This window comes from Chironomus tepperi, unplaced genomic scaffold (genome assembly GCF_022539635.2).
Source record: "Chironomus tepperi strain 1889 unplaced genomic scaffold, CSIRO-AGI_Ctep_v1 contig_85, whole genome shotgun sequence".
NCBI lineage: Eukaryota > Metazoa > Arthropoda > Insecta > Diptera > Chironomidae > Chironomus > Chironomus tepperi.
In genome coordinates this window covers 1,370,040-1,385,133 of record NW_027226207.1, presented here as the reverse complement: position 1 = coordinate 1,385,133, position 15,094 = coordinate 1,370,040, and the positions used below count along the sequence as shown (strand labels likewise).

At 32.0% G+C, this 15,094-nt stretch overlaps 4 protein-coding genes across 9 annotated transcripts in view; 2 read left to right on the top strand and 2 right to left on the bottom strand.

Moving 5' to 3' along the window:
* LOC139086495 (GATA zinc finger domain-containing protein 7) overlaps positions 1 to 9,179 on the bottom strand; it is a 46,360-nt gene extending 37,181 nt beyond the window's left edge. For both annotated transcript variants that reach the window (XR_011544024.1, XM_070634959.1), the window contains exon 1: positions 8,566 to 9,179. The gene's annotated coding sequence lies outside the window, so the exon portion shown is untranslated. The remainder of the gene's footprint in view (positions 1 to 8,565) is intronic.
* Positions 9,180 to 11,464: 2,285 nt separating this feature from the next.
* Positions 11,465 to 12,275, top strand: LOC139086129 (protein NDUFAF4 homolog). The gene is made up of 2 exons (XM_070634457.1): positions 11,465 to 11,653; positions 11,712 to 12,275. The coding sequence occupies exons 1-2, from the start codon at positions 11,509 to 11,511 to the stop codon at positions 12,224 to 12,226; spliced, it is 660 nt and encodes a 219-aa protein (XP_070490558.1). The 5' UTR covers positions 11,465 to 11,508; the 3' UTR covers positions 12,227 to 12,275.
* Positions 12,265 to 13,560, bottom strand: LOC139086128 (superkiller complex protein 8). Its single transcript, XM_070634456.1, has 4 exons — positions 13,519 to 13,560; positions 13,387 to 13,433; positions 13,060 to 13,322; positions 12,265 to 13,003 (listed from the first exon to the last, which is right to left on the bottom strand). The coding sequence occupies exons 1-4, from the start codon at positions 13,519 to 13,521 to the stop codon at positions 12,306 to 12,308; spliced, it is 1,011 nt and encodes a 336-aa protein (XP_070490557.1). The 5' UTR covers positions 13,522 to 13,560; the 3' UTR covers positions 12,265 to 12,305.
* Positions 13,561 to 13,825: 265 nt separating this feature from the next.
* Positions 13,826 to 15,094, top strand: part of Mical (Molecule interacting with CasL) — a 40,328-nt gene continuing 39,059 nt past the window's right edge. For all 5 annotated transcript variants that reach the window (XM_070634176.1, XM_070634173.1, XM_070634174.1 and 2 more), the window contains exon 1: positions 13,826 to 14,121. The gene's annotated coding sequence lies outside the window, so the exon portion shown is untranslated. The remainder of the gene's footprint in view (positions 14,122 to 15,094) is intronic.

The window sequence follows — 15,094 nt, the reverse complement described above, 5'->3', positions numbered from 1 at the left end:
GTTTTTGACACTTTTTAATGGATCCTTCCAAAGATCCTTCCATCAGATCCTACAAAGTGCTATACAGACTATAAATTAGGAATTGAAACAATATAAGCATCACTGTGTCATTCATTATCATCCTTTTAAAATTGTCATTAGACATCCTGGACAAATTGCACACTTTACCCTCCTGACTTTCCTAGAATACCTCCAACTCTATGAGAGATGGGTGAAGATGAGTAGAAAATTTATGAAAATAAGAACGGCTGTCAGAAGAGACGAGGAGCGAATAAAAAAAAAAGTTTATAAAAGTAGCAAATCATTCGCAAGAATGAGCATTTTAAGTAGTGACATTCGGGTGGTGTGAGGTCAATCCTGAATATATAAATATTAAATTGTACAGTGAAACTGTGTGGCTGTGTCTACATTCCCTTCTGTTAAAAAAAATATAAACAGGAAAAATAAGATAAATAAATAAAACGTGGGTGGACAGTGAAAAGGAACCATAGAATCATGACTGCAGCATCGGCAATGTAATTTTCACATTAATTTTAATTTTCGGTTGTTAGCTGTGATTTTTTACACGCCAAAAAAAATATTACAGAAAATTTTTTGTGTATGGCCTTTTGCTATTTCTCATTCACCATTGCTCGTCGCTTCAGCTTGACTGTCGAATAGAGAAAGCTATTAATCACGTGAAATATATTAAGAATGTGGAGTCTTATGTCTACAATGATACACATCTACTGAACATAAATAACAAAGGAATTAAGGTGATGAAAAGTTTATTTTTTTTTATTCGTATGTGCACCTCACATGCTTACACTTCATTAAAGAAGATGCTCGGGGAAATGTATACATGTTAAGTTTTTATTCCGGGCTCCAGAGAATATTCACGTGTGCTGACTTAATTTATATTTTGTGGAATATTTTCGACTCTACACTTTAAGTCGTTCATCATTATCTATTTTAATTATCTCATTCTTGAATTTGTGCTTCATACTGTATATTTTGATCCCGAAAATTTTACATTCTCGCTATCAGTGCGGAGAGGGGTTTGATAAAGAGAATGGGAGAATGTCGTTGAGAAGTTTGAGTTTTGGGTGAGCTGCATTGGCATTAAATGCTCATTCTGTCTTATCCTAGGAGTACATACTCAAAATACTGAGCAGACGACATTAGGCTCTCAAATTCAATTGACATGAATGACAATTTGCTGGATATTCCTGGATAGTCAGCAAATTACTTAATGCTGCAGCTATTTATTAACAATATTCAGCACTTTCCTTATCATTACCTCAAAATCCTGCTTTCAAGCTTTCAATGCTAGCTCTGCACCCTTACAAATTACTTTATTCAGTCATTCATTCCTACAACAGCATGTAATCTGATTTAAAAAGTTTTTTTAGTTCCTTATAATTTGGGACGCAATTTGTATTGTACAGTACTCCTTAGCATATTCGATTAAAAATATCCTCATAATATTTCCGTTGCGTAAGTGCTGATTATCAACAAAAGAACCTCAACAAGCCCTCATTATCGTCAATTTTTCCATTCACATTATCTTTCTATCATCATCAAATTTATTGTTCCTTATCCTTATGAATATTTTTTTTTCTTTCATATTCTCTTTTAGACGCTGACGAAGGACATTTTCAGATTCTATGCGTATGGTAATCGTGACCAAATTGAATTTATTTATTTAATGTACAATAATGTAAATGAGATCGAGGCTGGATGTTTCGAAGAGTTTACAAACGTACGAAATATCAATTTCGGTGTCAATCTTTTGGAAACAATCAAGCGGAACTTCTTCGATGGAATTGAGAAAATTGAATTTCTAAATTTTCAATCGAATCTTATTCATAATATCGAAAGGGGAGCATTTGATGATTTGAAATTTTTGGAATATATCTATCTAGATGACAATTGCCTGATTCAAATTCATGATCATTTATTTCGTAACACGATACGAATTCGTAATATATTTTTACAAAACAATCGATTGACGAGCATATCCAGCAAGTTTATGCGAACAAATCAAAAACTGTATGGACTAAATGTGGCCGATAACGAATTGTACGACATATCCAATTTATTTCGCTTCAAGGGTCTGATTGCTCTTACAGTAAACAATAACAAATTGAATGCAATCAATGGCGACGATATAAGTGATGGAAATGAAATTGTTTCATTGAATATTGACAATACGACACTTTCGAACATAAATTTTGTAAGGAAATTGAAAAGGATTCGAGAATTGTCAGCTTCTAATAATCAAATAAGATCATTTGATTTGAGAAAACTAAGCGGATGTAATGACTTAACCTTCATATCAATTCAATTGAATCCACTGGAAATAATTTATGGACTCGAGGATGTTAAGAATTTTCTGCCTGCACTTTCCGTTCTAGATATCACTGATTGTGTAGTCGAGAGCAATTGTCTACGCTTGTTAGAGCTCTATAATATTGCAAATGATAAATCCTTGAGTCTCAATATAAACACAACAACATTAAGTGCCTGTTTAAGAGTCTAAATGGAATCTCTCGTTTTTTGCTTCCATCGCTCTTTTGTTTACAACCATAAACGTTGATATATATAAAGAAAAAAACTTTGTGTAATTAAATACATTAGACGTGAAACTTTTTCCTTCATTCCATATAATGACATGAAACGAGGACATTACTTAGCACAGCTTTTAAAAAGTCTTCTTTGTCATGGTTGCTTCTTTTTCATTTTCTGTTGTTTTTAGCACATTACTGCAGAAACTGAGAAATTGTATTCCTTTTGACAGAAATAGATCGAGTGCTTGTCGTCAGCTTTTTAGCTTGCATTGCTAGTTTTTTTCTGTGGTTGATGACAAAGAAGCATCGCTTACTTTACCGGCATTTAAACTTGAATTACAAGCTTCTGATGACATTACATAAGCTGAGGGAAATGTATGTTGAAGATGTCAGCAAAGGATTATTGAGAGGAACCATAATGATGTTCTCTCATGCGATTTATCAAGTGGTAATTCCAATTGTCTTTAAAACTTTACTGATTTTAAAGTGATTGGATTTTACTGAACTTATTCTTCATATTGCCATACTGCACTTGTCCCTCAAACAAAACTGATCTTATCCTTTGAATTATATTGAACCCGTTCTATCAAATCTTTCAAATTTCTACTGAACTTATTCTCCATGAGCAACTGAACCTATCCCTGAACATTATTTGGATCGTTTCATTAAACTGGACTCATCCCTATAGAAAATTATCAAAACTGCGCCTTTAAATCTGCTTATCGAAAAGCTTCTCCTTCTTTATTCTATTTCCTAATCTTGCATCATGCCTCCTGCTCCTGCTATACACACAACGAAGTCTTTCACTTTTAGATCTTGTTTTTATGTTTATGAGAAAAAGCGTTTGGTGTTGCTTTTGTCATTGCCATTGTTGTTGTTGCTGATGATGATGCTTCGTTTTTTTCTCTTACCAGATAATTCAATAAAGTGAGAGCGAATATAATATAAAGGACATCCAACAACCTATTGTTTCTTGCTCCTAGATTCACAATAATAAATTGCTATTAATACATAAAAGAAATGACGGAAAATTTATTGCCTATCAAGTTTACTTCTTTCCTACGTTTATTATTATTATATGTCTCGTGTCAATTAAGTCTTTTTTGCTGCTGCCTTTACATTCTTGCTACTCTATAAGACCGTGTGTAAGTCTATTCAATGGCATATAAAATAACACCACAAAAGGATCTCGTGCCAAAGCTTTTTCGCATGACACCCCCTTCACTACATACATTTTTTCGGTCGTTCATCTACACACAAAATATGGTTTTAGCCGAGTCGAAAATAAAAATCTCTATTCATTCACTTCCGCACCAATTGTGTGCATGAAATTGATGTTGGGATAAAGGTACATAAAGATATCAAGTGAAAATTTTCACCCATTTTAGCTATAGGAATTTTTATGGTTGAAATTATTTTTATTGCATCTTTATTTTCAGCTCTCGACGATTTTTATGCATGAAAATGGGAGATAGAGAGTTACTGTAGGGTTCTATTGTTTCAATACGGAGTTAAAAACTTTGTGTGTAAACATATATTGTTCTTTTATCGCCTTATAAGTTGCGGTTCATTATCACATTGTATAAATGATTATAAAGATTACAAAGTCTGTAAAACCGCAAAGCTTGGATTGCATAATCGCTTCTGGTTATAGAAAATGTTTTGCATGTAAACGATTATTATTAATAAAAATAATCTCAAAAGTTGTGGAGATGGATAGATAAATGGTAAGTTAAGGGGTTAGAGGATATTGAGTTTGTGGAAATGAGCGCTTTTTCACATACAGGACAGTCTCGAGTACTGCCTAAGGAGTCTCAGACTGCAGATGCTCATTGCCTATAAGAGGACTACTTTGCTGAACTTTGGTACCTCAATCGACAATCTAATTACGTGTCCTGAATGCTCTGAAGACATACTTTGTCATAATACCGACTAATTATTGCCGCGACTATTGCCTGTAGCCAAATTTGGTGAAATTCCAAGCCAATATCAACTCAGGTATGAATCTTCTTGATCTGAACAGTGTATCCATTACCAAGAAATAAATCTAGATCAAAACAACAGCACAATAACTCTTATATCTCTAAAAGTCTCAAAACTTTCAAGGTATAAACTTTCAATCTACAAAAGCTATAAAAAAGACTGTCAACAGGAACAAAAAGTGTCTCAGTGGGGCAATTTTATAGCTCAATCTTACGACGGTAACTAAAACTTTTACAACTATTTATTCATCACTCGTTGTTGTGTCTGCTGCCGATAATTGTTTATTTATATACATTTTTTCTCGTACACAATTCATCTCGCGGGACGAAGGAAGAACCTACGACAATGGCAAATACACAATTGTTCATAAAATGAATCAAAAGCTCTTTTAATGCGAGACTCAAGTGTTCTTGAGATTCTTTTATTCATTTTTTATGTTTTCGCGTGGCAACAACTGCTCATATATGCTACACAAAATTTTCTTTAGGCTTAAACTCTTTTTTTCCATTATGACTTTTATGGGAATTTCCGCTTTTATTTATGTGCATGAGGCATAAATTATATTTTTCATGTAATTTCCAACAAGTTTAAGCTCCATTTTAGATCATAAATTTCTCTTATTGTAGTTATGAGCTACTATCATCATTCTAGAATTACATCTCTTCCTTATTCTTACTCCATTTCTCCATCCACAGCTCGACAGAATGTGTTTTTTGTTCCTTTTTCATTTCATTTCCTTTCCTTCTCCGAGTTCTAACTTTTGCGGTTTATATGGGAAAAGTGCCATTATTCTACAACTTTTTTTTTTTTTCCTTTTTCCGCATTTTTGCGAACTTTTAACCAGTATATCTCATGCTATTTCGCTCACAATAGAAAAAATAAAATGTGGTTGGAAGGTAAAATAAAGGGGCGAAGAAGTAAAGAATGAGAAATGAAAGGCTTTTTTATTTTCTTTCTTCTCCATCCACGCTTTTGCTCATTTAATGCTGCTTTGCTATACTCGTAACTTTTATTGTTCATCAGTTTGCCAATTGTTTTAAAAAATTTTTGTTCATTATGCAGCACATTTTTTTAAGGTTTTGCAGTTTTGGAGGGAATATTGAGTTGCTGGCTGTAATTTGGCATTTTTGTGGATAATCGTGTTAAAACAGGAGTGGATAGCCTTATACTTTTCGTGGTACGCTTTGGTAGTTAGCCACAACTGACATCTAATTCGGCATACGGTTAATGGCTTTTCCAATATTTTTGAAGGCACTCTAGTGTGCCACGGCTTAACAGACATGTTGAAGCTCTGTTAAGTCTAACTCAGTCTAAATTTATGGATGGCAAAAGTTCACATAAGCGTCAAAAGACCGCATAGAAAGAAGTTGTCGACAGTATTTCACTTGGCTTCGGGAATTGGCATCCGATAGTCAGTGATTGCGCTAGTTGTAGGCTACATCTATAGAAGGTCAAGTATCAAAATTGATCTATACGGCCAGCATAGAATGCCAGTATGAATACATTTGAAGCTTTATTTTAAAGGCATACGGACTACACCCCTGCTTCGGATCAATCGACCAACTCATAAAATCTAATCACCAATTTATCATTTCAATCCAATTCCTAGAAAATTCAGCATTACAATAACATTACAACAATCCAGTTCATACTTAAATTGCTCCCTTGTGAATCTTTTACAGACTTTTTAATACTTTATGCTTAATGTTGAATGCGTTCATACCATTTCCCCAAAAACAAATCCATTTGCAATTTGTTTCATCATCTGCACATGGATGGCTCTATATGCTGCTGTGGCAAAATTTGTTCCGAAACACAAAAAAGGATAAAAGTAATAAAAATTATTAAACAAATTCTTTTATATTTTGGGATCGAAAATTTCTTGCTGGTTTCTTTCAAGTGAAAATATGGAAAAATAATCATCGCCATTTGGGGAATTTCTAATAAAGGCCCTGTTATTTTTTGCTCAATTCTATTGTTTCTGAACATCTGGCGATTGAAATGTGCCTTTATTCTTATTTTTTGTCGGTTCCAAGTTGAGAAGCTATTCAATAACTAAATTAAAATAACAATAAGAAGATTAATATACTTGGGGAGGTTAAGGCATAGAAAGAGATTGATGAGAATGGAATGTGGTCGGTCTATGTAGATACGCTTAATAAAGATTCTAATTGGAGTAATGAAAGCATGAAAGATAAAATTGAATTTTTAATCTCCTCCAAAAAATACTTCTTTTTTCGAGGTAGTCATTCCGTTGCTTAAATCAATTAAAATTAATTGAATTATGCTGAATATTGGTACATAACTTTCGCTTACATGATTATTCAATTATTAATAAATGGAAATGATTTGCATACACTTCCTAAAATGTAATTTAATTTTACAAATGGATCCATTTGGATTTTAGGGAATTTACATTATTTTTAATTGTATGAAGAATCTCAAACATGCTGACCAGACACGTTTATGATGGAATTTCATTTGAATTGATTTGGGATTTAGTCTATTTTTATTGAGAATTTCTAGTGGATTATTGAAGGGTTTTAATGGATTTTGGGTAGGGATTGTACATTTATGACGTCGATTGAAGTAATTTTTAGACATCAGATAAGTCTGGTTCTGTCGCAAAAATATGCTGGATTTGTGCTGTGTTGTAGCGCAACTCTAAAAGCTGTGTAATTTGAACTGGATAGAGAAAGAAGTTTTATGAGTACCTTGTCTTAAGTTCCCCGGAAGCTCAGTTGTAGGAGCATGCAATTTTAAATTGTAGGAAGTGAGTTTAAGTCTCACTCAAGATTTTTTTTGAGGAAGTAGGAATGTACCGATCAAAATATAATCCTGAATCTCCTTAGCAACTCATTCCTATCATCTATGAACCCATTCCTTCCTTAACGGAACTGAATTTATATAAATTTGAGAGCATCGAACCTTTAAAACCATCAATTTAATCCAAATTTAAGGTTATCAATCAAACACAAACGCAATTAATTAACATCAAAGGGAACATTCTCCATAATATTAAGATATCAGCATCAGCATCCCAACCAAATATGATCCATAAATTCAATCCCATAAATATGAGCATCAAATGGATTGTAAACATGAACATTGCCCATAATTCTATGCGATTAAAGAAGAAATATCAATTATGAATGGATGTATGACAAACTTTTCATCCTCGTCTCAAGTCACCGCATTCCATCCATCTACTCATGTCTTCCTGCCATATCCCTCTTTCTTTATTTTATTGCATTAAGAAGAAGATGCGAGAGAAAAAATAACTTTTTTTCATAGAATGAGATGAAAAATTCCTAAACATAAAATCATTACACACAATTTCCTCATTTTTCTCCACCTCACATTCTCTTCTTCTTATTCCTCTCATTTTTTTCCTTTTTTTGCTATTTTGAAGGCCCATTTTTCGTTTTTCACCCCTCATTTCAGAAGCATCTCATTCATTCAATTTTATTGTATGGAGACTTATTTAACTACACACAGCAATATATACAGAATGAATATAGAAAACTAGTAGCAAATGTCAATGGAAAGATGGTTGTATTGAGCATTTTGATGTTTGTTTAATCAGTGAAATGGACATAGGATGTTTAAGTTTGATGGCATACATAGTTAGCATGATAGTATAGATGTAGCCGTAAAAAGAATTGAAAGGAGACGTCGGGGATATTTTTGACAGCTTATCTTTAACATGGTGACGTATCTAAGCTTCAACGACCATATTGTGCCTTTCAGACAGAGTTAAGCATCCAGAAGTTATAAATATATTGAAAGTGGACGTCGAGGATGATTATCTGGCATTAAACCATTAAAACGGCGACTTAACGGAGCCAATACGATAGAGGTAAGTAATCAAACTATTATGGTAAAGCAAATGAAGGAAGCAACCTCAATTTCACCATCCAGCATTCAAATTAAAAGCAATAAAATCTCAAAACATCTCCACAGCCAAAATGAACCCTCACAACATTCCCTTACAATCTAAAATTGCACAATAAAATCATTCCCGTCAACTTACGTGAATGTTTTCGTTTGTATATGTATGTAAGTATCTTCTCTTCTCCTGTTTACGACAGCAACCTGCTCATTTTCATCTTTCCGCAATAATATATTTAATTTACATTATAGATAAAAGTGAATAACAATGTTCAGTATTATGTATGTTTTGCTTTTTTTTAACTCATGGACATGATACACGAGACATTTTCCGATTCCAGCACACGAGTATAAATCACTCAAGATGTGTTAATATGAATGAAATTAATTTACACAGTAACTAGTCACTATACACAATAATATTATAGAGAATTCACAAAAAATCTCAGTTTTGGTTAATTAAATTGCTTTTTATTTTATTTTATGTCTTCCTTCTTATTCTTTACGGCAGAAAAAATTCCCTTGACATTCACAATCCATTGATAAATTTCGGCGTCTGTACTTTTTCTTCTTCTTATTCCAACAGAACCTGTCACTTTCACTCACAATTTTATAATTTTTATTAACACTTTTATTGCACTTCCGTTTCCTTATTATGTCCAGAATAATTTAATTAATTAACAAAATAAATTAATAGAATTAAAAAAGTCTATGTTTGATATATGTACAGCATGTGAGTCCTATAGAATGCCTCTGTTCGTTCAACATCAAACTCAAACTGATAAATTGGAAAAAAGAAATTTTTCCGCTACACGATAGATGAAGCTTTCCTTTCCACTGTGGATGGTAATTATGGAAGTGAGAAGGCATGCGCATATCTAATGTTTTGGTATGACACAGGGTTTGAATGAATAAAAATGTTCATGTGGTATTTTCCCTGATTTCGTATCTGATTAACTGTGTGTATGATGTTCATAGTGGTATAACGTACAACCCCAAATATTACACGTTATATGTTTTAATTTTATGTAATTTCTTCATCATGCGAATGTCGAAGAAGTATTTTAATAATCATTAGAGCCAGACTTGTGGTTTTTTTCTAACTTTTATCTTTTTTCGCCTTTTTTTATTCCTTTCGAGAACAGCATGAGGAAGGAAATTCTTTTAATAAAATTTAATTACTTTATATTCACTGCCTGAAACTCTATGAAGCGTTGCGTTATATTTCACAATAATTATTATTTGTGATTATGTGCTGACGATTCCTTTTTTGATACTCAAAGCGCGTAGTAAAAGTCGTATGTACTAATAATAGAAATAAATGGAACTGAACTAGTTTTTGGTAATTGGAACTTCTAACGAATGAACGGCAAGGCCAGTTTTCATACCCAAATTTTTATCCTATTCTACGGGATAATTTTTCATACCCAAATTTTTATCCCATTCCACGGGATAATTTTTCGTTCCCAAATTTTAATCCCATTCTACGGGATAATTTTTATCCTATTCTACGGGATAATTTTTCATACCCAAATTTTTATCCCATTCCACGGGATAATTTTTATCCCATTCTACGGGGGATAATTTTTATCCCATTCTTCGGGATAATTTTTATCCCATTCTACGATAATTTTAATCCCATTCTACGGGATAATTTTTTAGTACTTCTAATTGGAATTAACTTTACTGTATTAAGCTCCAGTATTAAATTAACAGCTTAAGCGTTTTTAAACGAGTTTTGAAAAGGGGTAATTGAAGTAGGTAATCGAAAAAATAGCGATAACTTGATGATAACAGATTATCATTCACTTTTTCAAATAAAATATCTAGTCATCCTTGATAAGAACAATGTTATACAGAGAGTTTTAGTATTTATAAATGACAAAATAAATAAAAATTAATTTTGCAGTTCAAATAAAGGAATTGTAGGCATTAATCAGGTATTAAAGTGTTAATTTTTTTTTTTGTTCAAACTAAGGATGAATTTAATTTAGGTAGTTTTGTTTAACCAAAAAAATTTTCAAATTTCATTTCAATTAGTCACCAAAAAATTGTTATCGACTGCAATCAACCATGACTAATGTTTCGCAACGTGAGAAACTTATTGAGGAAATAAAAAATAACAAATTGGAGTGTGTTATATGTTTTGACAAAATTAAATCATTCGATCCAGTATGGAATTGTGACATTTGCTTTCAAATTTTACATCTCACGTGCATCAACAAATGGAAGACTTCAAATCAAGGAGTTTTAAGATGTCCAACATGTAACAATGAACCAAAATTAAATAAATCATTAGATTACACTTGTTACTGTGGAAAATTCAAGAAACCCCGGATAACTTTGAAGTATTTGGCTCATTCATGTGGATCAGTGTGCTTTGCTTCGAATTCATTATCATGTGGACATGTCTGCACCCTAATATGTCATCCAGGGCCTCACAAGAAATGCGAATGTTTAATGAAGCCTAAAAAATCTAATCTATTGAATTATCTTCACAAAACAGTTATAGCCTGTGATTTCTTGTTAGAGATTTTGTTCATACTACTTAAAATAATGTTTAAAGTACTTTGGATAGCATGTCGGGTAAATTTTAAAATATTTTCCTTTTTGAAGAAAATCCATGTTGGTCTTGCTATTTTGTATTTAACTTTTATTGTCTTATTTATTTCAATTAAATCATATTCGTTCTATTATTACGTAGTGGGAGTAAGGCAAGGCTTTTACAATTTTATGGTCCAAAAAATTTAAATGTTACCAAATAAATCAAAGCAACCAATAAATTATAGAATAACGGCCTAAAATTATTTGAATTTTTTTTGTAGAATTTTAATTTGCTCAAAATTGTTTCGTGTTCAAAATGTTTGAGTTCCAGTTGTTGCCTTGGACGTACACTCTTACACCAATGCCTAAAATTATCACCTGAACTGCATTATCTTTAAATACCACAAAGTATTTATTCCACATTTCAGTTGTCTTCGTTTTTGAAATTGCATAACGGTCGTTTTAAATTCAAATGCTCAGTTTAAATGAAAATAAATTTCATATGAATTCATAAAAGTTACAGAATTAAAATAATTAAATAATGGGAAAAGCAATGAGTGTCATAACGTCTCCGTTTAGATATTACAATATAGAAAGTAGAGCGCATAAAGTCATCAGTCAATCAAAACCAGTAGTGGCTCCAAAATTCAAAGATACAGTAAAAGATTTGGAAAGAGTACTCAAAGGTAAATAACTATAATAATCTAAGAAGGAACTAAAATTAGGACATTTTATGACTTACAGATCATCCAGAAATAATAGAACAAGCCGGTAAAAAGGATTCAGGACTTGATGATCGATTAAAACAAGTTTTTGTGACATCATCTCATGAAATAGAACAGAAGCGAGTAATAAATCCAGATCGTCCACTTCCAACAAATAAACAATTTGCTGGATTTTTTGAATTAGGATATTTAGAGCCAGAAACTATAACACCTGGAAAAGTGACATTAAAGCAGATTCTACAGTTTTTAGGTGATCATAGGCTACATTCAGATGAATGGACTGCTGAAAAGATAGCACTGGAATATAAATTGAAACTAGAGGATGTAAAGATAATGTTAGAATATTACAAGCTGTTCGCTCTGTATGTGCCTGAAAAAGCCGACGAAAAGAAGAGAAAGCTACTGAAACAACAAGACACAAAGAACTTCACACAATTGCTGAAACAGTCGACAGATAAAATCACATTTTTGCCGGATGAGCCAGCAAAACCGTCAAATAAAGAATATCCAACGCGTAGTGATTATAAGGAATAGAATCAAAAGTGTATATCAATTTTAGAATAAATTAGAACTTTGGTCTTTAAAAAAATCAATTAGTTACACTTTATTACTTTTAATACACATTAGGTGGACAGTCAAAAAGGATAATTGATTTATCTTCAGACACGGACACGACACGATCACAATTTGGATTGTATTTGACACACCATACTTGATCCTGATGATCATTAAATGTATGAATATTCTTTCGTTCATTAACTTCCCAAATCTTGACTGTCTTGTCAGAAGATGATGATGCAAATCTCTTGCCAGTTCCAGAGAAAGATACGGAAAGTACCCAACTTGAATGTCCCGAAAGTGTTTGGACAACATCAGAATGTGCTACATCGTATAATTTCATGTGTCTATCATCGGAAGCAGTAAGTAACATTTGAGAATCTGGTGAGAAGCACAAGCTTCTTACGGACATGGCGTGACCTTCCAATGTCTGAACGACTTTTCCAGCTTGTACATCGAAAATATTAATAATTCCATCTAAAGCACCGGATGCTATGTATTTTCCATCAGGACTATATGCGAGACTTAATGTAAATTTTCCATTTTGAGGATCCAGGATTTGATCCACTTTGCCATTCTCGACATTGTACATAGAAATTTTTCCATCATTAGATCCAGATATGACATATTTACTATCAGGTGAGAATGCTACAGTCCATAAATCCACAGGTCCTAGAGATACTTGATTCAAGAGTTTTCCATCTTCTGAATTCCAAATACATAATGTTGAATCTAAGGAACTGCTTGCAATGTCTGAAAAATATTAAATTTTGTTCACTGGATCTTGTATTATTGTGACAAAAACTTACATTTTCCATTTGGCGACACTTCAACACTAACGATTCCAAGTGAATGACCAGCTAAGCTGTGCAAATGAGTAAATTTGTCTTCCTCGACACGCCAAACTTTAACTTCAGTTTCTGGATTTCCAATTGCTCCTGAAACAATAAAATCATATTCTTCTTTTACAGGTGGCTTCTCTTTTGGTGGTTCATCTGGATTTTCTTGACTCTCTTGACTTTCTTCAGGTTCTTCCTCAACTTCTGGCTTAAAATGTCCCCAAGCACAGGTCCTGAAATTTGTTTACAAATCAGATTTTGTTGTGACAATTGTAAAATTAAATTTTTAAGACTTACCAAATGGAACCGCTATGTGCAAATTCTTCTTTATGCAGTACGGAGAACTAAAAGTAAGTTTACATTATTACAATTGTGATTAGTTGTGTATTAATGCTGTAATTAATAAAATTGATTACGCCGAAAACTTACCATAATTTTTTGTTTTTTGCTGAATAACGAGAAATTTGAAATTTTTTTGACCGTTATGTTCTTTGAGAAATTTAATAAACTTTAATTAATTTGAGTTCCTTGGTGTAAATAATTAATTGATTAATGTTTAGCATACAAATTAAAGTCAATTGATTGTAGATTGAGTTAATTTAACATCAGATGATTATGTTGAGTATGAGAATTTCACCACAATGAATTCAGCAACAATAATATTCAGCATAGCATAACACAAGTCTCTCTCACGTTTGGTGAGAAAAATTTTTAGTCTACTATTAGCCATTGAACATTCAAAACACGAAAAAGTTATTCCGAGCGCGAATTATATTTTTTTTTCACTTATTTTAGTGGCAAATTGAAGAAAATTTTTTAGTTAATCGTAGTAAAGTGTGTTGTGATGCAATCAATATGATAATATAGTTATTTTAATCATAGTAGTTCTGAAAATAAAATAAAAGAAGTAAAAAAAAAGTTTGATAAAGAAAAATAAAGAAAAAAGAATTCAAATGATTAATGAAATTTAATGCTGGATTACGTTTTTATTCATCAATAATCAATTTTACAAGAAAGGAATAATTTCTATTTGTAAGTTTATTTCATCAAATTGTATTGAAAAATGGAGATAGGCAGCAAGTTATATTGTGCAATTATATTACTAAGATTTTGCGATGGAATTCATATTTGAAAACGCCTTTGTGATTATACCTATACTTTTATATTCACGTATTACTTATAATCGTCATCGTCTGTGTGTCAAATAAACTTTTATTTATGAATTTCTTGTTTCTGGTGACTCAAGTAGATTTCAGAGTACATATTAAAAGACATCTTTATAGTTGTACGTAAAGACTCCAAACAGAGAAAAATTAAGATCGTAAGGGATTATATCACCAAATTGGCTTAGTTCTATTTGACATCCATATTATTTATATCCAGTTTAATGATTTGGATATAATTTAAAGCTAAAATAGCCTTCTTTTTTAATATGACTAGTCTTTAAAGACAATAAACTTGTGTTCTAAATAGTGTAATTGAGATTCAGTCCAGTAAATAACTCAGTGAATGTGCTAGATCAAAATTTAAACTTAACGTGCTCCATAGCTAGTTTGATACGCGTGTGTGTATGTAGAAAAATATAAAAACTGTTGGATTATTCATAATGTATAAGTACTACGGAGATTCTTTTCATATTTTTTTATTCTCTAAACTCTCAACTGGCTTTTTCATTCTGTTTTGCTGTGTATATTCAATCATCATGATAATCATCGTTTGTTTGAAGACAACACAAAAAACATCTGATGACTTAAGACTACACTTTCAGCATATTCTTGCTTAGTTCCAAAATTTAATTTCCTTCCCTGTTTTCTCATTAAATCGTTGACGACAAGAGAGGAGGTTAAATGCAAATTTTTTGTCGTTTACTCTTCTGACTAACGTACAAGCTAACGTGAAATATCAAATAAGGAGAGCATTTTTATCATGATTCATTCCTCTTTTTCCAAAAAGTAAACATACGTAAGACACTGTAAACCATTCATGTAGTGAAAAAAAAAATTAT

What these genes read in the sequence shown, in the direction of transcription:
- LOC139086129 (XM_070634457.1), top strand. Translation starts at nt 11,509, where the DNA reads ATGGGAAAAGCAATGAGTGTCATAACGTCTCCGTTTAGATATTACAAT. An exon ending in TTTGGAAAGAGTACTCAAAG is followed by an intron (nt 11,654 to 11,711) that starts GTAAATAACTAT and finishes TATGACTTACAG; the next exon opens with ATCATCCAGAAATAATAGAA.
- LOC139086128 (XM_070634456.1), bottom strand. An exon ending in GCACATAGCGGTTCCATTTG is followed by an intron (nt 13,323 to 13,386) that starts GTAAGTCTTAAA and finishes AACAAATTTCAG; the next exon opens with GACCTGTGCTTGGGGACATT. An exon ending in AGTGTCGCCAAATGGAAAAT is followed by an intron (nt 13,004 to 13,059) that starts GTAAGTTTTTGT and finishes AATATTTTTCAG; the next exon opens with ACATTGCAAGCAGTTCCTTA.